Source organism: Lagopus leucura, unplaced genomic scaffold (genome assembly GCF_019238085.1).
Source record: "Lagopus leucura isolate 7727_CA_CO unplaced genomic scaffold, USGS_WTPT01 Super-Scaffold_73, whole genome shotgun sequence".
NCBI classification, from domain to species: Eukaryota; Metazoa; Chordata; class Aves; order Galliformes; family Phasianidae; genus Lagopus; species Lagopus leucura.
The window spans coordinates 54,794,011-54,819,868 of record NW_024962252.1 but is presented as its reverse complement, the minus strand read 5'-3'; the positions used below and the strand labels follow the sequence as shown (position 1 = coordinate 54,819,868).

General features: G+C 35.3%; 1 protein-coding gene across 1 annotated transcript in view; it reads left to right on the top strand.

Annotated features, from left to right (window-relative positions):
• The window catches only part of ESR1 (estrogen receptor 1), a 153,198-nt gene that overhangs the window by 98,117 nt on the left and 29,223 nt on the right, over positions 1-25,858 (top strand). Inside the window, 1 exon segment of the mRNA XM_042889989.1 lies at positions 4,077-4,415. Coding sequence (XP_042745923.1) covers positions 4,077-4,415 — 339 coding nt within the window.

The following is a 25,858-nucleotide window of genomic DNA, read 5'->3' as shown; positions in this document are numbered from 1 at the left end:
CATATGTAATGAGGTCTGTCTAAAAAGAAAAATAACTGTAAGAAGTCCTAAGGAGACAGCTAGCTTGCATGCATGCACCTAAGACAATTTTTAGATGACTGTAAAGCCAGTCACACTCTGGTGATACTCAGGTTTGCATTCATAAAGGCACTTCTGGCTTGTTCACACTGTTATTCTTTGCCAGACTGTTACTTTTGTGCCTTTCTATCAATGACAACAATGATATTAGTGTAAGCCTGGGCACAGTTCCAGAGCTGCTCTGCAGCATTTTAGAAAATAAGTCCTGTATGAAGATACCTGAGACTGGACTTTTGATTTCTAGTCTCTTCAACTGTCAGTTTCAGTTTCAGATTCCCCCATTCTCCATATAAACCCTTTCTGGCATAGAAAAATCTAGAATTTCTTCCTTTGTGAATACTGATGTGATCATGTAGCTTCTCCGCTTGGGCTGTGCTTTTCTGCATGTTCCTTGAATGCTCTACTCATCAACTGGACACGGACCCTGTATCAGTTTTAGACTGAAATTGTATCAAAGACACTTCTACATACCACCCTGAGATGTCTAAGGATTACCAATTATGGTCTAAGTGTTACTTTTAATTTCCTCACTTACTCAAAGTATGATTTTAAATCTTTTTACTCTGTTTTTAGTCAGTAAAATTCTTCTTTTATGGCACAAAAATATCTTGGCTTAGTTTTATCAAGTGAGCTGGTTTTTCAGTCTTAGTGTCAAAAAAAGGTTTACCGAGTTTTATGAAATCCCTTCCCATTTATCGCAAATAATCAAGTCTTTAATTATTTATTAATTTATTTTAAATTTATTCCTGAAATAAAAGCATAAAAATAAATTTGGGCAGAGCATATCTTCCAAATTCAGAATGTTATGTTCAGCTTCACTCAGTGCATCACCCTTTGCAGGGTGGCAAGAAGCCAGTGCAGATGAATTAAAACTATTGCTGTCCTTTAGATTCTGATTTATTTGTAAGCATCTAAGCATGCTTACATTTGTTAAATGTCCTCTATTAGGTTAAACATTCATCATATCCTTGTTTTACATAACAAGGCAGGTCTGGAATAAGTTTAATGTGAAAAACAAACAAACCAAAAATAATCCTACAGAGAGATTCTATGGCACAGACAATTAAAGCCAAAGGTGCTATATTTGTTTATATTAACCTTTGATGGATTCTTCTCTCCCACATGTTTGATCTGTACCTCTCAAAGACATACCAATGTCTAATGTATTCACAAGTTCAGCTTTGTTTCAGCATGATGTTAAAAAGAACTTCTTGTTGACTGTCCTGAACCTTCTGCGGGGTGTTTTCCTTTGATACTGTCTTGAATTAAAGAAGAGTGAGCGTTGGTTTTTTATTCATCTTGCTACTCCCAATCTGTAATCTTGTACCTGACTTGCAAGACAAGCAGACCTAATCAATTTAGCGGTTTCTCATACCAAGTTTGTTTCACTGTTCAGATCATCTTACACGTCTCTCACTTATTAGATCTTTTTCAGTTGTTTTATATTTTAGAGAATTTTTAAAATGGGAAGAACAGAACTGCATGTAGCATTCATTACGGTGTGCCTCGTGGGTTAATATAATCTGATTTATTAAGATGCTTTGTTCTCTCTTCCTCTCTTGGTAACTTCTAGCATTCTGTTTACTTTCTAAACTAACTTATCTGATGTTTTTATAGTATTATTATAACCCCAAGATAATATTTTTGAATTATGTCTACTCTAAGACCATCTAATTTTTTTTACGTTGCACAGTAGAGGATCCAAGAATACTTTTAACTCTTCAAAGGAAAACTGCTGCATGAGCAGCTGTAGAATTTGGAATGTGGGAAAGTTAGCAAATGTTTAGTGTATATGAACCATGTGTTTTTCATTACATGATTATTTATTTATGTTTTGAAGTGTAATTTTAATTCAATAACATTACAGTGAAATAAAGCATACTACCAAATATATTTGTTGCAGAAAGTATGCATATTACTGAGTAGTCCATGCATACTGACAGAGTAGTCTGATGAAGCAAGCTATCAATGAGACTAACTCCAGGATGGCAGTGTTCCAAAACAAGTCATTTTTTTTCTTAATAGCAAGAATCTCCCCCTCATCTTCTAAACAGAAATAGTTTAGTGGTAGTAGGTATTATTGAATGAAAAATGGGAACAGTGGTGCACTTCAGACTTTTGGCTTACAACTAGTTTAACTAATGGGAAAACGTAGAGAGGTTAAGTAGTAAGGGTGATGAAAGATCTATGGAACTTGCTGTATATGGAAAGATTTCTAGAATAGAATCAGGAGGCCTGCTAGGTATTAAAAGAATTAGACTTAGAGAGATTAATCTTCAAGTACAAATTCATTGAACATATTACTGTTTACTGGATTTGAGAAAAAAAAACAATAACAACAACAAAAACTGGAAACCTAATAGATTATATTTTTTGTGGTGTGAAAAAAAGGTGATCAAAGGTTGTCCTTTCTCTCCCCCACCCACCAGGAAGATCTGTATTCATTATTTTAAGGGCCAACAGATTTCAAAGTTTTTGTTTGTTTGTTTGTTCGTTTAATTTTTCCTTCTCCTCAGTTTCTTGAATAGTTTGCCCCATCCTTCTTATTCTTTTTGTTTTATACTGGGACTAGAGCTGCATATTGTGCAGGAATTCCAGAATAACCCTTGTGGCTATCCAGCATTAGTAAATTAGAAATTGAAGTTAGGGGACTGCTAACTCCAAGGCTCTTTCTAGTCCTCCTGCCATTTTGAGAGACATTTGGAGAGGCTTAGTAGCTGAAGTTCTTTTTTCCACATGGAAGAAGCTGATACTGCAGATTATTTATTTTTCTTTCAATTTCAGAGATGTAAGTTGGATTTTTGGAGGGAAATACTGTGGCAAGTGTCTAATCTGGTGGGCCAGCTTCTTCACTTCTTTTCTCTACAAGAAAGTGAAGGAGAGAAAGTAAGGGTGTTCTACCTCCTATGCTTATAAAGTATGATTTTGTCTTCTACTGACCTTCTGCTAGGACTAATGAACTGTGGAAATGGTGGGAGCAGAGTGGTCCCTATATGGACTACCCACACAAATGGTCTGGTAGGCTTTATCCACCCAACAGCCATGAAATCCTTGGTGTGATTGCAAGCTTGGTATACACATCATTGTCTGCCTCTTCTTCATGGCTCAGTTCCTTGTGTGCCTTCATCTTATACTCATCTTGCTTTTAGCCAATTTTAAGTATTTAACTCAGCCTCAAAATGCCTGTTCCTCCTCCACTCAAAGCCAGCATTTATTCTTTCTTTATGATTGGAGTACACATGGGCTTTATTTGCTTGTAACCTTTCCACAAAAGAGATTCTACTCTACTGTAAAGGCTTGGGTGTTGTTGTTCTAATTAGTATGGCTGACTCGATAACTTCCAAAGGTTCAGGGTCATTCAGTGCTAAGCACGTTGCAGAAATGTGCAGTAATGACTAATACAATTTCTGTTCCAGTTGTTACTGACTTTTGACGGTAGGTCTCCCACATTAGATTTGAGGTGGAAATTATCTTCCCTTTTCTTTTTTTTCTTTTTATCTGGTTGTGCAGCAATCTTTATTGCTATATAAGGCCATCTTATGATGGTAACTTTTCTGGGTGTTTCTTACCTAACTAGGAAGATCACGTGCTCCACAGTAATAGGTTGGTGTTTAGTTAGAATTGGTAAACTTGAGGAAAGCTTTCTTTTGAGAGCTATTTCTATGATACATGTAGGCCAGCTCAGGTCATGAAGTTGCTATTAATGAATTGTTGAACAGTTACATACTAGAAGTTAGGACATGACATTAAGGTTTGTGCTGTAAAAAATATTTACTTATTTCCAGTTACTGCCTATTTCTGATACTATACTTTTTAAAATACTTTTTCTCTCCAACTACTCATGTAAGATTCCACATATAGGAAGAAGCCTTGACAAAGTAAACCAGGAGTTAATACTCCACTGGCCTATCAACAGCAGCTCCTAATTGGCTGAGGTCAAATTTATGTAATGCCTGTGTTCAAAGAAAGGAGTTCATTATATTCTTGTGTGTCTTTAGGAATCCGGAAAGACCGCAGAGGTGGTGGGCGAATGATGAAACAGAAACGTCAAAGAGAGGAACAGGATTCCAGGAACGGGGAGGCTTCTTCTACAGAGCTGCGAGCTCCCACCCTTTGGACAAGTCCACTAGTGGTTAAACATAACAAGAAGAACAGTCCAGCCCTGTCTCTGACAGCAGAACAGATGGTCAGTGCCTTGCTGGAAGCTGAGCCACCCATAGTTTATTCTGAATATGACCCCAATAGACCATTCAACGAAGCATCTATGATGACCCTGTTGACCAACCTTGCAGACAGAGAATTAGTGCACATGATCAACTGGGCAAAGAGAGTTCCAGGTAAGGAAAGAAAGCCCCAATGAACTATAAAAAGCTCAATGTGGAAAAAAAAAAAAAAAAAGAGTTCAACATGTACAACAAATACATTAACTCTATTTTCCCTGCACTATTAAGTATTGTACAGTTTTGGGAATGTTTTCCAATTTAAAAAAAAAGCAACACAAAACAAACAGAAAAACTTAAAGCTGAAATAGAATAATAAAAGTGGAATCTAGTCTATTTGATCTAATTATATTCATTATCTAGACTCCTTTTGAAATTAAGGTTGCTCAGCTTTTTGAAATATCTGCCATTAAATCAGCATTTCCAACAAGAGCAGTAATATTAGTATTATTTATCTGTAAATTTACCTTTTTGTCTGTAAGTTAGAGACCTTCCCTAAATTTTTTATCTGAAAAATCATACAGAAACACAATTTTTTTTTTTTTTCCTGAATACTTTTTTTTCCATTTGAACTGAAAGTTTTTATCACTTTGTCACATCTTGGTTGCTTAGCTTTAACCTCTCAGTTCTAGAAGAGAATTTTAGAATTGTGAGACCATTTTGGTTGAATATACATTGCACATTCCATCATATGGTTTAATTAATTATGAATGAAATGAGATGACAGTTTTGTAATTAAGGTACATCATCTTTTAAAATGTCAGTCTACAAGGTTTAATTTCAGAAATTAACATTTTAATGCTTATTAAAAATGTATTGCACATATTGTAATTTTACTTTACATAGGCAGCATACACAGTAATATATACTTTAAAGTTCACTGGAATTTTGATCTCTTAAATTTTTACTGTAGCTGTCTATTTCATTAAAACTGTGTAGCTGCCTTACAAAGGAATATTAGGGAACACTTCTGCGTCTCTCACTCACTATTACAGAGTGCATTACCTCAACAGCATTGCTTGAGTTATGCCATTTTTCTAGTTTTCTTCATTTAAACTTAGCAAGACTCTTTCTGGCAAATCATTAACCCATAAAATCCGAGTCTTTTCCAGTCCTCATGGGTTCCTTCTTAGCACATTTCACATGTCACTCTGTGGACTCCAGCTATGATCAAGAAGAACCTGTGAGTTTTCCATTTCTCATCATACATTATAAGAAATCACCTGAGAATTTCATATTTTTTTTTCTTTTTTTATAAAGCTGCAGTGGTTAAGGCCTGAATCACAGCCTGTTCAATTCAAGAACAAGTTATCCTGTTAATTTGGTGTGCTTTGGATCATGTCTTAATAGTTTTGAAAGATAAACATATGTCCTTAGTGTTAAATACAATACAAAATCAGATAAATTCAAATGACATTTCTCCTGATTTTAGAGACATAATTAATCTAACTCTGTTACAAACTATCAATTTAAATGGAACGTGAATATGCTACATTCTAAATTCATTATGTTTTCCGTCTGGAAACAATTATCTTCTATGATATTTTATTTGGATAGTTAATGTAATTAATCAAATTATAGCAACAGTGCTAGGAACTTAGATATATTTTTTGTCCAGAGGTCTCCATAAAACTAGTCGTCACAAAACAATTACATTCACTAAAGATCAAAAATCAGCTTACTTTATCAAATACGTTTGTTTCCTAAGAAAACTTCGGAATGTATCAACTATTTATGTACATCCAAAGTATTTTATTTGCCTGTTAAGTGCTAGAATAGCTCCTACAGAGGAACTAATACTGTGTATATATACAAGAATAAGCACTCTAACAGGTAAATTTTGATATAAAATAGGAGAACTCAATTAAAAAAGAGTAAAAAAGAAATAAAGGTATTAGTTACAGATAATAGATCACAGAAGTAACAATCACCTTTCAAAGATAGGACTCATGCTTGGACTGTTTGCTGAAGTTTCCTTCTGCTGTAATGTGCTTGTAATAACTTTCAGAGAAACATGGCTGCCAATGTAAGTTATATTTTCATCTCTGCAGCATGTTGCTTTTGAATACTATTTTATTACTAGAAAATATATAATACTGCTTAGAGAGGATTTTCATATACATTATACGTAAACAGAGAAATGAACTCACTATTTTTTCTGTTAAGTATTTTATGCAACTGCATTGTGGGATTCTGCTCAGTTATTTTCTCAGCTGATTTACTAAGGTTCCAAGCTTCAGAAGCCAGGGTAAAAGCATCTTTTTTTTCTGAAGAGCAAATGCTTTTTACCAGAAGCAAGAAGTGGTTGCAAGAAACATCTATGTACACCTCTCAAGCCTTGGAAACATTATACAAGTTCATTTACTTAACTGCAGGCTCTTAGTTGATGGAAAAGCAGGAGCAAAGGAGTTTGAGGCTTGAGAGCATATTTGTTGAGAACAGAAGAAACTGATATTAAAAGTGCAGAAACTCAGTGAAGATGCAGCATAAAACTAAGTGTAAAGACTTTTGGGATCATGTTTAGAGTTTATATTTCCATGCAGTCTTTAAGAAGAGCAAGTGTGTCAAGGCAACTAGTGAAGTCCTTATTTTGGTCAGGCAGTCTTTCTGGTGGTAGAGAAGAAGAAACAGCTCTTCAAAAAAAATTGACTGGGTAGAAGTACATCTATTCTACAAAAAGTACTAATGAAGATGAAATTGTAATGGGCTGCCTAGTATAACACATGCAAAGATCTGTTGCAGATCCATGCTGAGGAGAGTCTCCAAAACAAAGAGAGTATCTTAGCAGACATGTCCTGATTTGGAATATGACAACTGATACAAATTTTTACTTTATCTATCTTGTTCACTATTAGTTCAAACTTTTGTCTTACTGTTGACATATTGACTTAAATTGACTCTGCAATCTTGATGAAGTTAACAAATTGCTGTGGAAAAGAGAACTTGTAGCAGGTTGTCGTACATAAACTTACAGAACAGTCTTCGGTATTGAAGTATAAAACAACTGTTAATTGAAGTCATAACAAATTTCTCCCATGACAATGCACTTCATAATATGCCAAGCTGTTTTAATTTTCCTTTGAAACCTTGGCCACTGATACGAATCGGTTTGCCAGATGACATGCAAAAAACTTGTACAGTGTCCTATGACATACACAAAAAATTCAAATGCCTCGTAGGACTTTTCTTTACATGGCCTAATGGGTATTTTGGTTTAAATCCTCCCAGATGGACTCTTTAAGACAGTAGTGGTGCCTTATGATTAACCCAGTCAGATGGAATAATGAGCAGCTGCACACCAGGCAGGTGCAAACAGATTGCAATAGGTTAGACTTTCTATACATACGTAAATTGAGCCTGTTACCAGTTAATAGGGACAAATTGCTAAAAATCACACGTAAACAGGAATCAGAGTAGTTAAGCAACCATGTTGCTTATTTTGAATCATGTATTACCTATAAACATGATTTTCTATTTTCTTCTTGGCTTGCATAATATCTTGGGATATGCTACCACCTTCAATTTTATAGATGGAGGGTTTTTTCTTTTTTAGCTTAGCAAATTTTTCTTGCAGTTTCCTATGCAATGAGCAAACCCATTGATTTCCTTTTCTATGGAAATGCTGATATGCAAAAGGAATTTACTCGCTATGTTTCACTATTCACTTACTGTGTACATTGTAATATCTCTATCTGCCATTCTGTATTCTCGAAAGGAAGCTGGTATTGTCAGTGTAATGGTCAACAGTTTTGCCGTGGAGAGGCTCTCGAGGTGATAAAAGACAGTGAGTTCACACAGTGAGCTTATGGTAAAGAGTGTAGCTTTAAGGAGATTTTACTGTAAGGGTGAAATCTTTGGCACTGCTGCTACAGTCTTGTATAACTATTTACTACAAGTACAGTAACTGTACAACATAATAGGCCGAAAATGGTACACTGGGCATACAAGCTTTGAAGTTCTGGGATGATTCACAGTGCTGTACTTATTTTATGGCTTCATGAACCGAGGAGATAAACAGTTTGGCACTGATTTTTTTTTCATTTCAAAGCCACAGAAGTTGCTATTTTCTTAAGATATTGTTTTCTTATTTGACCTTCTAAACTGCTCTGTTTGTTAAGTTAGGAACAGTGTGTAAAAAGGCCAACAATAGCCACAATTTTACACTGTACTTCAGTGGCACCAAACCTTGTGGGGAAAAAAAAAGTGAGCTCATAGTGGAAAGAAAGCAGTCTTTAACAGGAATGATGTGTCTTAATAGCTCTAGATGTGTTTAGGTGTGGGGCAGTTTTCAGAGTTTATAAGTTTTGTGGTCCTCCTGGTAGTGATTTACACTTGGCTTAAAAAAGGAACTGCTTGATATAGCTGTAATATTGTTTTAAAATAAACCTCCCATAGTATCTGCCTTATAGTGTATTCTTCTTCGACTTGTGGGTTTACTGTCAAGATTTGTAACAACATTATCAGAAAAAAAACCTTCTGCTTATCAGCTGCTTTAATCTGTTCAAGTGATAGTCTGACTGCTCCCCTGACTTTATAGGGTGAAAATAAAGGAGGCAAATACACCTGTAAGTGAAAGAGAAATGATAGCCCAGCGCCTGGATCTTACTTAAGTTTCAATTAACTGCCATGAGTGTAAGAGATAAGAACCAATCCTTATAATGAAACAAAGTAGTCACTTATTGTTTGAATTCAATTCATGATCGTCTTAGACAGCAGAGTAAGTTAAAACTATTGAATATAAAATGAAAACTTTCTATCTATTTTCTCAATCTGGGAGGAATCATTAGTCTTTCATGTCTATACTTTGTTAAAAAACAAACAAGCTCCCTTTCTGTCCACTTCCTCCAGCTTCTGGCTGCTGTATGAGGCACTTTAGCTTTTACTGTGACTATTTATAGATTTGTCTTTTTCTGCTAGTGCTTTTGAAATGCAGGAAGGTGTATTTTGTCTTGCAGAGAAATTGAAGTAGAGACTGTGTGGTGCAGTGGTTTGTTGTCAGAAGCCCAAGGAGAAGACACTGATACTAAAAGACAGGGAGAATTGGAGGGAGTTATATGCATTGAGAGCTTGTGTCATACTGCAAAAAGCCAAAGTGGAGGAGGAACAGTTCAGCAGAAATGTTCTGAAAAGTACTTAGGCTTTGGCTGCAGGGATATGTGGGATCAAAAATATAAACAGACAGTGCTTTCAATAGCTGATATAATAAGATAGAAGACAGTAATTGCAAGAGAAAAATGGGCCAGAGTTTGAGTAACAACTGTGATATTAGAAATATAAGAGGTATCCTAATGCAGTGATTTTCAAACTCTGGGGAGTCCCTAGGAGTGTAGAGAAGTGCATCAGGGCTAAGGTTAGCAATCTGACCATCATCAAAGATTCTCCAGCAGAGAGAAAAAGTAGACAGTAAATGGAACAGGATCAGAGGAAAAAGATAGGTTCATCTGTCTAGTTCTCAGCTATATTAACTTCCCGGGACTCTTATTCATTCTTGGGCTCCTGATGGAGGACAGAAATTTGCTCAGCTGCACTTTGAAGATAAACTGTTTGGTTGTTTCCTTTCCCCCCCACTACTAGAAGAGCCTTGAGATATTGTCTACTTGCTATCCCAGTCCAAGTCTTCTAAGCTATAGTCATCAAGCTTCATGCCACAGTCTTCCCCCAGGAGCTTCATGGTAGTGTGGAGTAGAAGTATGAGAATATGTTCAAGCTGGGTAACTCACTTTCCAAACATGGGAAACAGAGTGAGGAGGGAAAAAGTAGTTAATTAGAAATCCACTGCCCCAGGTTGACTTTTCATCATGAAGGTTTCTATATTTAGATTAAGTCTTTTAGGTGTATGAATAGTTGGCTGTTAATAACATTAAATATCTGTTCTTTCTATCACATTTTTTCATCCCTAAATTTTTAACATGAAGTTACATCTTGACTGAATTTCTGAAATGACATTTAAAATTAAAATTTTCTGATGTTACTCTTCAGGGTTAGAGTGGTATACTGTGTGCACTACTAGTCACTGCCCAGCCTGGACCTGAGCACTTCTGAGGTGCAGCCCAAGACTTATCTGTGTGACTTGTGAGAGGCTTTTGAGATAAGAGAGATGTGTGTTGGTATGGGAGAAGTTTTGGTAGGGAAATTTTGCTGAAAGCAATATGCCCAAGAAACGTAGAGAAAGATGAACTGAGGCAGTTAACTAGATCACAGGCACCAATACGTGAGGATGAGTCAAAAGTGAAGTGAAATCTTTTTATGTACACAAATTAATGAAAATTACTATTTGTTTCCTTCCTCTATTTGAGGCATAGGCAGTATTCTTCAAGCCCATCAACATCCTCAGCTTGCCATATGGATAACTATAAGGAACATGGTACAGAGATAAATACATATAGATAGAAATGCTGCATTGCTTTGGCATGATTAGAGGTAAATCACTGGTCTTCTTTGACCAGGTAGTGACTGATTCTCCAGTTTCCTTGTTGCACAAAGACCTTTATCTAAATGCTTCCCTTGCTATGTCTGAAAATGTATTCCGCTTGTTGGTTTACATGGTAGGAATATTTATAGATTTCATTAGGCGATGCACCTAATCAGAAATAAATGAAGTCTTTGAATAAGCTCAGAAGTATATCCTGGAGGGTTTTCTAATGCATAGCTTGCAACATTTAATAATTTTTTAGTTTTTAGTAAATTTTCTCATAAAGTCCTAAAGATAATTGTGCAGCTTTCCAGATTACATTTCTTTGTCCAGAAGAATGAGATTCTAAAATATAAGTCATGAATTGATGCTGTTGTGAGTGCATTTGCTTGTATTCATTTTTAGCAAAGCTCTGTGACTAGTTAAGATCTCTACTTCTTGTAGAGAAGGGAGGTGATATTTTTTTCAATAGCATTATAAATGCCAGTTATTCATTCTTGCATTGTAACTCCTAGAAAGTGTTATATTGTCCTCTCTTTCACAGAGGTGACTGCATAGAGAGGTGACTGTCAAAAACTGTTAAATGAAGCATGTTATACAGCCTTCTAGGCATCTCAGATTTACAAAAGCTATAATAAGATAAAAATTTATAAATTGATAAAAATCACAGAAACTGCCTTTTTCTTGTTCTTCACAGCTGTAGTTATAACTGTCTGTGCATAGAATGAAAAAATGGCTGTGGTTCTTCTAATTAAATTTGTTTTTGTTACGATGGAGGTGAATACATGTGTTTCAGATGTATGTGTTTCTGATATTTAGAAAAATGGAAACTAGATAACAACATTTTTTCATGATATTTATGCAATAAATCAATAAAAGTAGAAAAATATACCAGTATGTCATTTTAAATGCTATAATATTTGGTCTCCCAGAGAAGTTTTACTTCCCTTTGTTTCTGGAAGCAAAAAGCAAATAGCTTGAAAAACAATTAGTAAAGGCTTCCAAAGTCACCCACTTATTAGTTCAGCACAATAAGTGTCTTCTATTTTTGGTAATTTTTCAATTTTAAATAGCTTCATTTAGAGCTCAAATATATATTTTCATCTAAATATCTCTGAAATGTATATATATTTAAATAGAAATTTAAATCTGAATATGAACTTATCTTTAAATCTCTGTTTCTACAAGTATGCATGTATCTAAATACATTTCATAAGATTATATGAAGTTCCTTTTGTACGTAGTGGTTTGGACATGAGGACCCAAAATGCTATTACAAGGCTGACTCTGCTCAGCCCTTTTGTATTTGATTTCCAAGGTATAATATACGTTTAAGTAATCTTATTTACCTTTTTTGTCATATAGTGATAGATAGAAAACAACACCCAACAGTAAGAAGGATCTAACATTCTTTTAACAAAAAAAAATCCTTGCATAATAGAGTTAATTGTACACTCAGTAACGTGTATGCGCATTTCATAATAAAAATTAGAAGCTGGAATTCTATTGTTTTTTGGCAAGACACAAATATAAACATCTGTAGCAATATTTTTGATATTTTTAGCCAAAACTTAACAACATGAAATGCTTAAATTGTAATATTTTATTTCTAAATCTAGTGAACCTTTTATAAAAACATTTTCTGGTATGTTCCATTACTTGATAAGTACTTTACGCTCTTGGATGATTGTATCTGTCTTTGAGGTTTCAGCTATGCTGAGCCCTGGTGCTTTCCAAGAAACACTCATTAATTTCCACTCTAAGTAAACAGTAAGTAATAATCCTTCCTGATTTATTTATTTCTTAAAATAATTTACAAAAAGAATATGCAATTGTTGGAAAGCACTGATGCAATATGTATGCGCATGCACACATACTCATTGTTCCCTGTTCACATAATTCACATAAATTGCCCCTTTTTACTTGATACTTAATAACTTCAGTCTAATTCTTTTAATTGCTCTCTAGTATTACATCTCTGAACATAATCAGCTGTAATTCCATCTTAGAGGTTATATGTATATTATCTGTATTTGTTTTCTGTTCAAGTGAGCCATTCACTAAGTACTCATATTGGATATATAAGGGTTTTTTAAGAAATAATTAGGAAAGATTTATTGTAGGCTTTTTTCTGGATAGGCTCTTGCCCTGCCTGTATCATTACAGTGGTGAATTATATGACACATCTGTTACACAGTTCATTTATTTTCTCTGAACATCTCCCCAGGAAATGAACTATGTGTGTAAAGAGTGTGTTGTTTTGTCTGTCTGTTAGTTTTGAACTGCTGAGAATTCAAGCTAGTGAAAGCATATCCCACAGTGGAATGGTGAATGAGAAATCTCCAGAATTTTCCTCTTGTCTGAGTGGCTGTAAGAAAACGTCTTCTTTCTTCCCTATGGAAAGTGCTGTTCCTCCTAATAAACGTAGCTTGTCCACCACAGTCCTCAGCAAGGAGATGGAAAATAATAATTTATTACTGTAACTAGAGCTTGGTTCTAGACCTGTAGATTTGTAAGCCTCTTGAAGAGTTTTACAACCAGGAGCGAGGAATGAAGATCTTGAATGTGACTTGTTCTCTTTCCCCACTTTAGCACTGCTGGGTATGTTGGTGATACTCTGCAGTCCTTTTGGTTACCTAGTTAATCCAGTAGGATGCTATTAGGTGCAGAAATAAAACTAACATAATAAGGTTATAGTTCAAAATCTCACTTGGACTCTAGGCAAACTGATGCATTCCCCACAGATTATATTCTGAAGCATTTGAGATGATTAAAAAAATTAATATTAAAGATATCTTAATTTTCTTGATTAATGAAATAGGGAATGTGTCATCCTAGGCTAATTAGAACTTTCCAAAGAATATTATATCTCACCAATATTTTATCAATTATGTTAAGTATTAAGATAAGGACACTAGAAAGGGAAGTGCTCACAGTGTTATCCATACTGTCAATGGTGAATTATAGTTCAAACTCAAGTCTTTTTCTAGTTTAATGTATATTTCAACTTCAATAGATAAATAGATCTTTTCCAGTCTTGCCCATACAAATGGCAAAAATGTAGTTACTGACAGTATTTGCAGTCTTTACACTGCATCATCAAGTAGCTGTATAATTTTCTACTTTATTTTTGCTCAATCTAAACATTCTGAAATATGTTCTGAAATAGAATGTCAGAACTGTGAGGGGCTGGAAAATCAAAACGAGGAGGAAGTATGGAAATTTCCCATTACTCCTTGATATGAAAGGATAAAGAAGACCACAAATGGATTTATCAGGATGTATTATAGTTCATAAAAGATCAGAGTTCTTAGGATTACTTCTAACCCTGGGGTACAGGAGACTTCCCAAGTAGTAAATACTGACCACTCATTTAACTTCGCTATTCTGACAGTAGTAGAAATCTCTGCCTTTGCTTTCTGTTGGTTTACTCTGTGGTTGTCTATTCTCATGCATATATTTGAGGAGTTGTTCCTCTGTACTTGTATTCCAGGAAGGCACCAAAACCTTATGGAAGTTCTTTGGGCTGAGCTTGGACTACATGGGTAGCAAATAGTGACCTGAAGTGACAAAGGCATGTAGAAAACTTTTTGGAAAGGGCAAATAAGTTTTAATTTTCTGCTGACCAGAATCTTGCAAGCAGAAAAGGAAGTCTCTTATATTTCAATAAATGACAGTGCAATAAACCACCAGTATTAATTGGGTAACATATTTCATGTTTTAAAAGCTCTTTAGATGAGCAGGTTTTCAGCTGATGTAAAAGAGGCGCCAGTGAAACCTAACATAATTATGGATGCCTCTTTTGGCTCCATTTTTGTACCCCCTTGGTATTCATATAAACACAAAGGCACAGAAACATTGCCTGATAGGAATACCAAACGCACATTTATTTTTTTTTCTCCAAGCACACATGCAGAGTTGCGTTATTTTACTCTGGGCCTTTTGGAAAGAATGTTGCCTTGCTGCTGGGTTCACTACTATTGTTCCTGGCTTAGCCAAAGCTTCTCTGTGTGTATAACAGTTGTGTATAATTCCCTTGTAATGTGCCACAGTGTATTGATGCCTAAACTGTGATTAGAGGATTTTGTCTGCTGCATGGGAATACTATGAAGCATGCTAAATTTCCCCACTGGGATACAAAAAACAGGAGATTTTTAGCCTACAGGTATAAATACGAATTAAATCTGCTATGTTCTTAGTACAGTGCTCCACGTTTTCCTGCTTTGTGCCTCATCAGTATGCCTATCTTTGCCACATTGCCTCTTACATATCACAGGAGTTTTACTTCCTGCTTCAAGCTATCTTGAGAATTGATTTTTGATATCATTAAGTATCTCTAAGAAAAAATGAATTACAGATGTCTGAAATACTGTAGTATATTAAAATATGTAACTCGATTGAAATCTGCTATGTTTCTCAGCCTTGTTTCCACTCTATACATTTTTATTGTTGATTTTGAAGGGACCACTTGTACTCAAGTGTTTGAGAAAGATCCTGATGTTAGAATGAGACATTGCCAGGCAACATAAGTACATTTCCCTACTATCTCCCTCCAGCAGACGGTTCAGTCGAAGTGGTCTTTTTTTTTTAAACTCCAGCTGAAGCTTTTGTACCTTGTTTTACCAGTGGTAGGTCTTTGGAGAGATTTTGGTAAAACTCTGTTTTCACTGTCTGATGAACTGAGATCTGCTTTTCTTCAGCTGACAGTGAGTAATTTTTACCAGCTTTCCTAGGAGATATTTCATTTACGAGTAATGTTGTGGAGTATTTTTAAATGTTGATGCTAAGTAGGTGGAAGACAGTAGTATTAGCTGGTCAGTAAGTCTGACAACTCTGAAATCACTCAGTACTGGGATGTCAGAATTATTGTGCTTTGCTCAATATTTCAGTATAATTCTGATGAGATTTTTATTTTATTACTTCTATGACACTGTGTCCCTCTGCTTCAGAGTAAGAGTAATTGATGTTTATAGGAATAGAAGTACATTTAAGCATGAATGTTTACAACATCACGTAGGTAACAGTCAGATTACATTTGCTGCTTCATTGCTCCTACACCAACTACAGTTTTTTCTACCTCTGAGGACAGGAGCCTTTAGCCTGCAAAGATCTATGTTGCACTCAAAGTCTGTTTTCAGGGTTTAATATGGTAATACTTGTCATAAAACATTCTCCAAGACTGTATCCAAAATGTGGCTCCATTTCTTGACCCTAGGTAAAGGTTTTATTCTTATCTGTCAAATTCCCATTCCATATCAGGTGAAAGCAAAAATAAAACTAAAGGAAATATTTTCTCTGTAAATGAGATATAAGGTACCATTTTTTAATAGCTGGAAAAAAACATAAAATTATAATTTCAGAAGAAACTTGCTGAATTGCACATTTTTCTTCTAATCTTTAATTTCTACAATTGTAGTTATTAGAAGATAATAGTGTGATATTTTTAAGTAGTGAAATTCCATGCAACTGGATGACAAAGGATGACAGACAGGGTTTACAGGTTCAGTAAGCTTGGATGATCTTAAACACTTCCAAAACTTTTCCAGATGTCTCTGTCAGAGTCGTGTAAATAGTTAATAACTTTGTTTCATGACAATTTCTAACAATAAAAAAGAACCATTTCCATTCAACACAAAAGGACATTTAAAAAATCTTTTTGCTAAATAAGAACTGCTTTAGGTAAAATGAAGTATTTCAGGTAAAAGGAATACATTTAATTGAAATTTTGAATATTTTTGTTTCTGACTTAAAATGAAAAGAAGAGAACATGGAAAAAAAGGTCCTAGTTTTCATTGAAGTTTAGGTAACTTTCACAATGTTGAGGAGGAGTAGGTGGAGAGATGAAAACTATGATAGCTAAGAGAGATGCATATTTCCTGCTGGAATTCAACCTGTATTTATTTGTTTATTTTTATTTAATGAAATTTGACAAGTTCTCCAGAGCCCTTTAGGCTTGTCCACCTGCTGCTTACTAATATAAATATTCTACCAGATTGCTTCCAACCAGGTCCAATTTCACTGCAATGTCTCAGCAAGAGTATAGGAACTTCAGGATGAGGTGGCTGTTCTGAGAGCAGTGCACATGTTTTGTGTTCAGATACAAGTCTGGTCTGTTCAGCAAGTTTCTTTTGGTTGCCTGAGGCTTAGCAGGCACTGAAAGATTCCTTGCATTTGTTATCTGTTGAAGAAGAGTGTGCAAAAAAGGAGCTTTAAGTGAATGATGTGTTTTCTGGGAACATGCTGCTTGCTAACTTATTAGGTTTCCCTGGACAAGAAAATGAATATAAATGGCCAGCTGCATTCCAGCGTCTTGATTTCCTTGTAATGTATTCCTTTGCTCTGTCATATGGTGACACTCCCACACAGCTGCTAAAATGCTTTTGTTGTTGTAGTGGTTAAAGGAAATTGCTGCAATTAATTTTGCTGTCTTTCTTCTCTTTGATGTGTCATTACAATTTCTTGGATAATTTTTTTCAGAGATTGGGTTCTGTTCAAAACCAGTCATGGAGGGACAAAAAAGTATAGGAGGGGAAAACTTTTGAGCCCTATTTAGGTATGCTTATGTTTCTGTTTTGGTGTAGGTATAACAACACAAGGAATGCAAAGCGATACATATACATATGTTGTTTCTGTTACATACAAGTGCAATAGGCAAAAAAATCGACTTCTCTAAAACTGGACAATCTGAAGAAATAAAATGGACGCAGGTGCCTCAGTTGAGCTAGTTTTATTTCTTAATGACTATAAAGAATGACCAGACCATGAACTCTGAGGCTATGCTTCATTTCTTGGGTACAGCACATTATGTTCTGAGCAGTTTCTATTTGTAGCCTTGAAGCAGTTCTAATCTTCAAGTTCTGTATAGACTTGACAGGTTTTCCTTCTTTTCCTTGGGTTGCCAAATAATCCACTTTTCTGCTAGTCCCAGATGTTTCTGAAATGAATGCAATCGGTTCAGTAGTAAGTACTGTATGTAGATTCTGGGATGAAGTAGACTGTGGAGCAGAAAATCTGGTGGTTTTTTTTTATTAACGAAGGAGAGGAGAAGGGAGCCCTCCCAATTTAATCACCTGAAAATTGTAGTTGAAATAGATATTAAGTGCACAACTGGTATTTATCAAACTTCCAGCTATGGAATAAAGATTGAAATTGAAACAGTGAAAATTTAATTCGCAAAGAGTTTAAAAAAAAAAAGTAAATTGAATATAGCTTAGAAGATAGAAACAAGATTCTGGACGTATTCAGAATCAAACAATCAACAAAGCTAACAGTCGTTACTTTCTGCTTCTAGTTGCTTCAAAAATAAATAATACTAGTATAGAAGAATAGCTGATGGTGGTCACTGTGTTACCTTGAAAGGATAATTTTACCTCTATCCAAAATGCTCTATGAAGAGTAATAACAGCCTTCAGGTCCTTCATGTGGATCTTCTAATCAGTGGAACAGAAAGAATCAAAAACAGAACAAAGGACATATTTTTATTCCCTAGTATTTGAGGAGAAACTGAGGTGCAGAGAATTTAAAGCAAGCTGCCTATATTTAAACTGAGTCTATAGAATCACTTTAACCAAGTCTTGTTCACTTAGCACTCCTACCCTGACACCCATCAGCCTCCAGCACCTGTAGCATACCTGCACTGCCTTTGTCTGCCCTGAGGATTTTCATGAGCCAGGGCCACAGCAAATCCCATTAGCAAACTAGGAAGTCTTACCATCTGATCTTTGTTTTTAAATACCTCTTCTGATAACTGTGTATTGAAGCATGCTAAGGTCATTTAGAGTGCTGAGAAAGAGTCTACTCGTCTGCTTCATTTGGTCCCCCCCCCTCCAGAGATTATATGTTTTCTTAAAAACTTGATGAGTAATTGCTTAAGGAGAGCTTTTGTTCAAATGATTGTTCTTTATAGACACAAAACCACTTCTTATTTACAATTGATTGTGGTTGGACCACAGATGTACTTTAGTAAGGAGGTCTCCTGGATGCAGCTGGGCATGCAAAAAAATCTGAGTCATTCTGGACATGACCTCAAATCTTGGAGCAGGTTTACACCAAGGGTTCATCCAAGGTAGCTGGTGTTCCTTGGCTGCCTGTTGCTTGCCTTCCATTGCTTCTCCTTGCTGGGTTATTTCATCCATTGGATGAGAACAGTTAAACCAATAGCATACACCAGAAGAGTGGCAGCCTAGTGGGGAGAGTTAGGGAGCAGAATGAGGTGAAGAGGACAGCTTGTATTTATGAGTGTGTCTTTTGTGTTCATAAAAGTCAGGCAGGAATGCATAGCCAGCCTCAAGGATTATTTTAGCTGGATCTGTTTTTGATGGGAAACATTTTGCATAGTAGTGACCTCTCAAAAAGCATTATAAATTAAAACAACAACAACAACAACAAAACAACAACAACAAAAAAAAAAACATAAAAAGTCATCAGAACTTCTTGTGATTGGTTTGTGTATTGACAAAAATTTAGGATAATGAAATTAACTGTTGCAGAGGGAAAAAAAAAAAAGATATATTATTTAATTCTGCATAATTTAGTCAGCAACTAATAAATTTTGTGTAGCATCTTCTCTCACTTTTGTAGGGAAAGATTCAGAGGACATGATGCAAGCCTTCCCATGTAGCTGATGGTCTATCCTTGCGCTTAATATCACTGGGACCAGGTTTCATTCTCCTATTTTCAGTATGCAATGTCCTCTAGTTTTAATCTGCAAGCTTGGACTTCCTGAGAGAAAGCACAGCTCTCAGTGATAAAGGAACCCATCTTACTGTTAAAGTGTAGCCTGAGTCTTAGACATTCCGGTTACAGTCCAGGCATGAATGATAGTTAACATGCTTTAAATAATGAGTTTTGTAGAGCTATAAGAAAATGTTGTGTATTAATGAACATATTTGTTGCTCTTTTGAAGTGCTGTTTTTGGTATAGAAAATATATGCACATATCTCTCCTTGCTTTATAAAGACAGCATAATAAACTTTTGGTAGTGAAGTGGCAGGCAGCCTTCACTAATAATAATCTTGTACTGCTATTACTGTTGTTGTTATTATTAATAACTTTAAAACTGATGCATAAATGGGGAAGGATTCTTAGGTCTAGGTGGTTCAAATACAGGCGGTTACCCTTCCTAGACTACAGAGCATTTTAAAACCAAGAAAGTTTTCGTGCTTTCATGCATTTCACTGCGGGCAGGTTTTCTACTCACAACCTAAACAATTTTCCCTTAACTCTGATTTGGTAACACTATTTCCTGTACCTCTTTGAGGAAAGTTCAGTTGTTTCTGATTTTCTGCTTTTTGCTGTTGTGCAAGAAATAGATCTTGCACTTGAGTTCAAGGAGACTTCTCCATCACAAGGATTTTGTGGCTGAAAAGATTAGAGTGTGCACTAAGAGCCTGCCACCCCTCCATCCTAATCCTGCTGCCTCCTGGATGAGGCACTTAACCTCTTTGTGTTCTGTCTATAAAATACATTTAATAATGCTTAATGGCTTTACTGTCCTTTGAAAATGCAAAGTGCTATGTGAGTGCTGATTACTTTTATTGTGTTCCCTGATGGAAGGCCTCAAAATATTTGTGTTAACTGGTGGTGCTAATGCGTTTTCTGGAATAATCTTAGTTAACAGAGTGAAACAGTTGCAAAATAAAAGCACACAAAGAAAGTTGGGACGTTAAAACAATTAGCATTGCTGGCTACAGCGGTGCTCCCTTTCAGCCATGGCTGGAGGTACATTTTCAACCCAGGCTGTCTCTCCAGGCTGTGTCCATGCAAGGGAGAGCCCAGAGAGGGAAGAACATCAAGTTTTAGAGACATGGCCTGACCACCAGCTTGGGGCAGGTTTTCCAAGGCAATCAAGCCCTACACATTCCCACAAAATGTTTGAAATTGTTTTCATTCATCTGAGAAACACATTTTTGAATTGTCATAGTGCGGCATTTAAGTGGAAGCAAATTGACCAGATTGACAAGCTTCTAGGAATGGGATCCTAAATAATACAAATGTAATGCCTGTAACTCAGGCTTTGTTTATGGTTGTAAATTGTGATTGTTATTGTGTGGGAATTAGTTAGAGCTATTCAAGTTTTAAGAGGGGAATGTATATTTATATGAAAGTATATTTTTAAAAGGAACTGCAGTAATTAACAGCAGATGCTCTTTTCTCTGATCTCTTCATTTCTGACAGATTTTTTGGGTTTAGAAGAGACAACTTAAAATTTGTATTGATATTTTGATATATTGTAATCACACAGGCAACGGAAATAGAGAATTATGAAAGAGACAACAAAGCGTGCCGCTTGCTTGGTGTTTGCCTTTCAGACTTTTCTCTCAGGAACACAGCAAAATTTAATTATTTTTTGTCTGTCTCTATCAACAGAAACAAAAGTAATTTTCTTTCAGAAAAATGAATATATGAGACTATTTTTTAACAGAATATTTGAATCCATAATGTTGAATTTTAGAGCTTTTTGATCTTCAGACATCAAAATCCATCTTGATTTAAAATATTTCAGTAGTATAAAATGTTAAGGCAGTATGCCCATTCCATTCTTTAAGTACTCTGAGGAAGGAGAACTTAACAAAAGTTCATTATAATTTTGGCCTTAACATCTATGGAATAAAGTAGGAATAAGCTGCATTACAAAAATGGCCTTGTGAATGCTGGATTGGTGGAAAATAGTGTTTACGATTCTCTATCTCGCTTCTTCTTGAGCTATTATTTGCCCTGCTGTTGTTGTATATGGGCAAGGCTGTTGTATATGGTCATAGTGAAAATTTCAGCCACATTTCAACCACAGTAAGTGGTTTCATGGTGTAGTCTTAAGAGTTGAGGATTCTAAGCAACCCATGAAAGTTCAGACCAAAATGTCATATGCTGGATAAATGCATGGACATGGGCTCACTTCTCTTGTTGGAGAGACTGAGGACTGGCACGGTGGCACTACAGCAAGCACAGATTTCTCATTTTGATTGAAGAGTGATGGCTGAGCTATTGATTTTTCAATGTCTTTTAGGTTGAGAGAAATAGATGCTGTTTTGCCATTTTCTGGGAGTTTCTTGAGAACTTGCTGTAGGAATTATTTTTGTTTGTCTGTTTCATCTGTGCAGATATTTTTGCCAGTATAAGCTTGTCCTATTTTGATTGTTTTATTGAATGGTTGCTAGCTCTCTAGTAGCAGTGCTTGTCACTACTTTGCCAACCTAATTAGAGCTTTGTTTCAAATGTGCCCTATCATACGATCATTGCGTAGCTGGAATTCTGTACTGAGCTGTATATAACAGCCTTTTTCTGTAGCTACTACTTTTCAAAGCACTGCAATAAGATAAAGGTTCATGTATGCAAGTATAAGATGTGGTGTAAGAATGTTCTGCGTTTTCAGGATGTTTTTGTAAAATATGCTTTGCTATATTTATTTTATTATAGAAGAGACTACAAAAAATCCTGTTGCTACCAAGTCAAAAACTATCCAGGCAAGCAAACTGGAGGTTTAGAAAAGAAACATGACCTTATGTTTGTCCTGCTGTTTGTTCTGCCATAAGCATCTGGTATCAATTGCTGTTGAAAATTGGATACTTTGCTAGATGAACCTTTGATATTGCTTTAAAAGGTTTTTACTGCTTTTGATTTACTTTCTCTCAAAGCACTTGGAGTCAGAGTCATTCCTTATAGAAAAATGTTGTTTATTGTCTTGCAAAAATTGCTTGAAATTTATATTTCGGGTACTCATGGTAATTAAGACATATGGTATAAACTCATAGGTAGGATTACATGAATAAAATAAAATTATTGTTGTGGAAATAGAAATAGTCTAGACACTGTATAATTATATCTTAAGAGTCTTTGCAACCAGAAGCTGCAAAGTACTGATAATTAAAAGATCTCCATATGTTAGTAGATACCCAGTAGAGGATTTATTGTTGTGGGGTTAAATGTGCAGTCATCAAGTCTTAGAGAATATTAATTATTAGGAAAATTATTTCTAACAATATCAAGTGCTACTTATGAAGTCAAAAGTCATTAAGATAAAATGTGAATTTATTAATTTCGAGATATCTGATTGTTATTTTGCGTATTATAGAATCATTGAGTGATTTGGGTTGGAAGGGACCTTTAAGATCATTGAGTTCCAATCCCCTGCTACAGGGAGATACACCTCCCACTAGGCCAAGTTGCTCAGGGTCCCCATCCAGCATGGCTCACAGTACAGAATTTCTTCCTACAATCTAGTATAAATCTACCCTCTTCCAGTTTTAAATCATTTCTCCTTGTCCTGTCACTACGTGCCCTTATAAAGAGTCCCTCCCCAGGTTTTCTGTATGTTCTGGAAGGCCACCATAAGATCTCCTTGGAGCCTCTCTTCTCCAGGCTGAAGAGACCCATCTCCCTCAGCCTGTCGTTGTAGGGGAGGTGCTCTGCTCATCTTCATGGCTTTCCTCTGGACCTACTTCAATAATTCAATGTCCTTCTTGTGTTGTGGGCTCCTGAATTGAATGCAGTACTCCAGGTAGTGTCTCACGAGAGCAGAGTAGAGGGGCAGAATCATCTCCCTCAACCTCCTGGTCGCCCTTTCTTTATATTGTATATATTGCTATAAATGTATGTTACAGTAACAATAGATGAAAACCATCTGAGCTTTGCTTGCTCCTTACTGAAAAAAAAAAAAAAAAGTATTGTGCATTAAACTCTGTTGTTGTCAGACTTGTATGTTTAATGATGGTGATAGTGGTGGTGATGTTTTACCTAACACTCCTTCCAGCAGTTCTTGTGCTTCTTCATGGTGATCTGTGCTTTTCAGCAATGACTAAAATTCCCAGTTTACAAAGAGATTTGCTTTTGTATGTGTTTATTTACTTTTTTGATTTCTTTTCTTTTTTTTAATTTTTTATTTTTAGGATGGTGAAGCAATATAGTTTTAGATTCCCAACTCTAATTTCACCTCTAGAGACTCATGCTTACCAAAGAACATTTTATAGATTTTCTTCCATAAACCTAATGCTTCTTCCATTATTGACTGTCTGGAAGAGAGATATCAGTAATAACATGTTACAAATATGGAACACGCTGATGCTTTATGTTAGCAAGTATAATCTGTTTAGTTTCAGTTTCAGGTGGTTGTGTGCTTTGTCTTTCTTTTTTTTTTTTTTTTTTTTGCTTTTGTTTTTTGCATATAACCCATATAATTGCCACCTCTTAGCTGAATGCTCAGAACATCTTTCTGGCTTTTCGGAAGTTTGGATTTCCACATATGTACAAGAGCTCATGGAATAATTATAGTGCTCTGTGTTGGCAGTCACTTAGAAGTACTGTTAATTTGTCTGTGAATTAAATAGGGATGGTCTAGACAAGGCTTTTAATCCATAGCTGTTTTGCTCCTGGTAAGCATAAGATGTGTGAATGGCTCTGTGGTTTTTGGCCACACAAGGGTTTTCGTATGTATAAAAACGTTGTGTAATTGGTCAGTCTGGCAGATTGAATCAGATGTAGGTTATATAGATAAACTGCAATTAATTTATCGCCAGGGAACATCAACACATAATTTTGGTAGCATTAAAGTGCAGGATGCTCTGAATGATGAAGTGAGTAATGATTTATTCATCATTTAATTTAACCTCTTGTAATATTATTATGAATTATCTTGCTTGAACAAGAGTATATCTTAAAAATAATAATTAAATTTTGATTAGCATTTTGAATGGCAGCAAATTCATGGAACCTTATTATGTTGCTTAGATGATAACTGTTGCTTTTGTCAACAACGGTCCCCTCATTTTTAGTCTTGCTTGGAGCACATCTAAGTATGAGCTTCTGTATGTTATGTCATTATCTTTTGTAATGCCTTTTTCTTTATATTTACACAATGCAATCCTTTAACCTCTTTAACCTATTTGGCTTAAAGTGTAACAGAATTCCTGGTATTTCTCACTAGAGGGCATGTTTTTCAATGCTTTATCATTTTGATCCTTTTTTTTTTAAATCTTTTTGACTAACTTCTCATCTTCCAAGAATGGTTACCAGAATCAGGTAGCACAGAAGTAAATTGACTAACTTCATTACCCTCTTGGAGTTCCCATGGAGTTTTATAAAATTCCTTGTCTCTGTAGATGCAGATTCATATTGGAAAAATTCTCCATTATTTCCAAATTCTCTTCAGAGTTGTTACTGTTAAATTTTATATGTAAGTCTAATGTTCTTGGTTTAAAATTTCTCTCTTTACATTGGTGGATTTTTTTATCCTTTTTTTTTTTTTATTTTAATGAAGTTGGTGAGTGATCTATGTTGCTGACATTACTAACCTGTTTATTATATTATTTCCCACATGCCATCATGCCAACTTAACTACAATTTTTGCCTTTTCCTATGTCATCATGGAAAAAAAAAAAGGCTAGGGTAAAGAAGTAAGCTGTATGGGGTTCTAGAAATACTTCACTGCTCTTCTTCATAAGTAATTTAAAATATTTGAATTCAGTTAATACTTTTAGGGTTTTTATGAAAAGAAATAAAAGTTAAAGCCTGTTTCATAAAACAGTTATTTTTATTAAACTAAAAATGAGAAGCCACTTAAAATGAAAGCTATCAAGTCAATTTGATAAGATTTCTGTGAATTAAAGTTCATGTGTGTTATTATATTACAGATTTATACCTTCAGTAATCAAGGCTTTTGTGTCAACTGTATTACTATAGAGCCCAAAGATGTCAGACTGATGGATCGTTTAATCCTTTTAAATACAGACACATCATCAGTTTCTTTTTTCATCCTAATTTTTTGAAACTTCACTAAAATAACAGTCAATATTCTGGATATCAAGAATGTTGTTGGTTGATTCTTTTAGGACTTTTTAATGCAATGTATTCATATTTAGCTACTTTAGATAATTTTATCTTCTCTATGAAATATTTTTCTATTCTCAGAGCAGGCTAACAAAATATCCCTCCTCTACTAAACAAGAAAGGTGATTTCTTTTTTACTCTTTTCTCTTGAGTTTTTGTCCAAATCACTTAACCACTGCAATCTGAAATTTTGTTTGCAGGCCCAGGGAAAAACAGAGCTAATGAAAACATATGACTTAGAAAGGATTTGAGACAAGGCACAGTAAAAGCAAGATAGTCTTAAGAACTAATTAAAGGGAGGAAGGAGAATTATACTGAAAAAAGAACC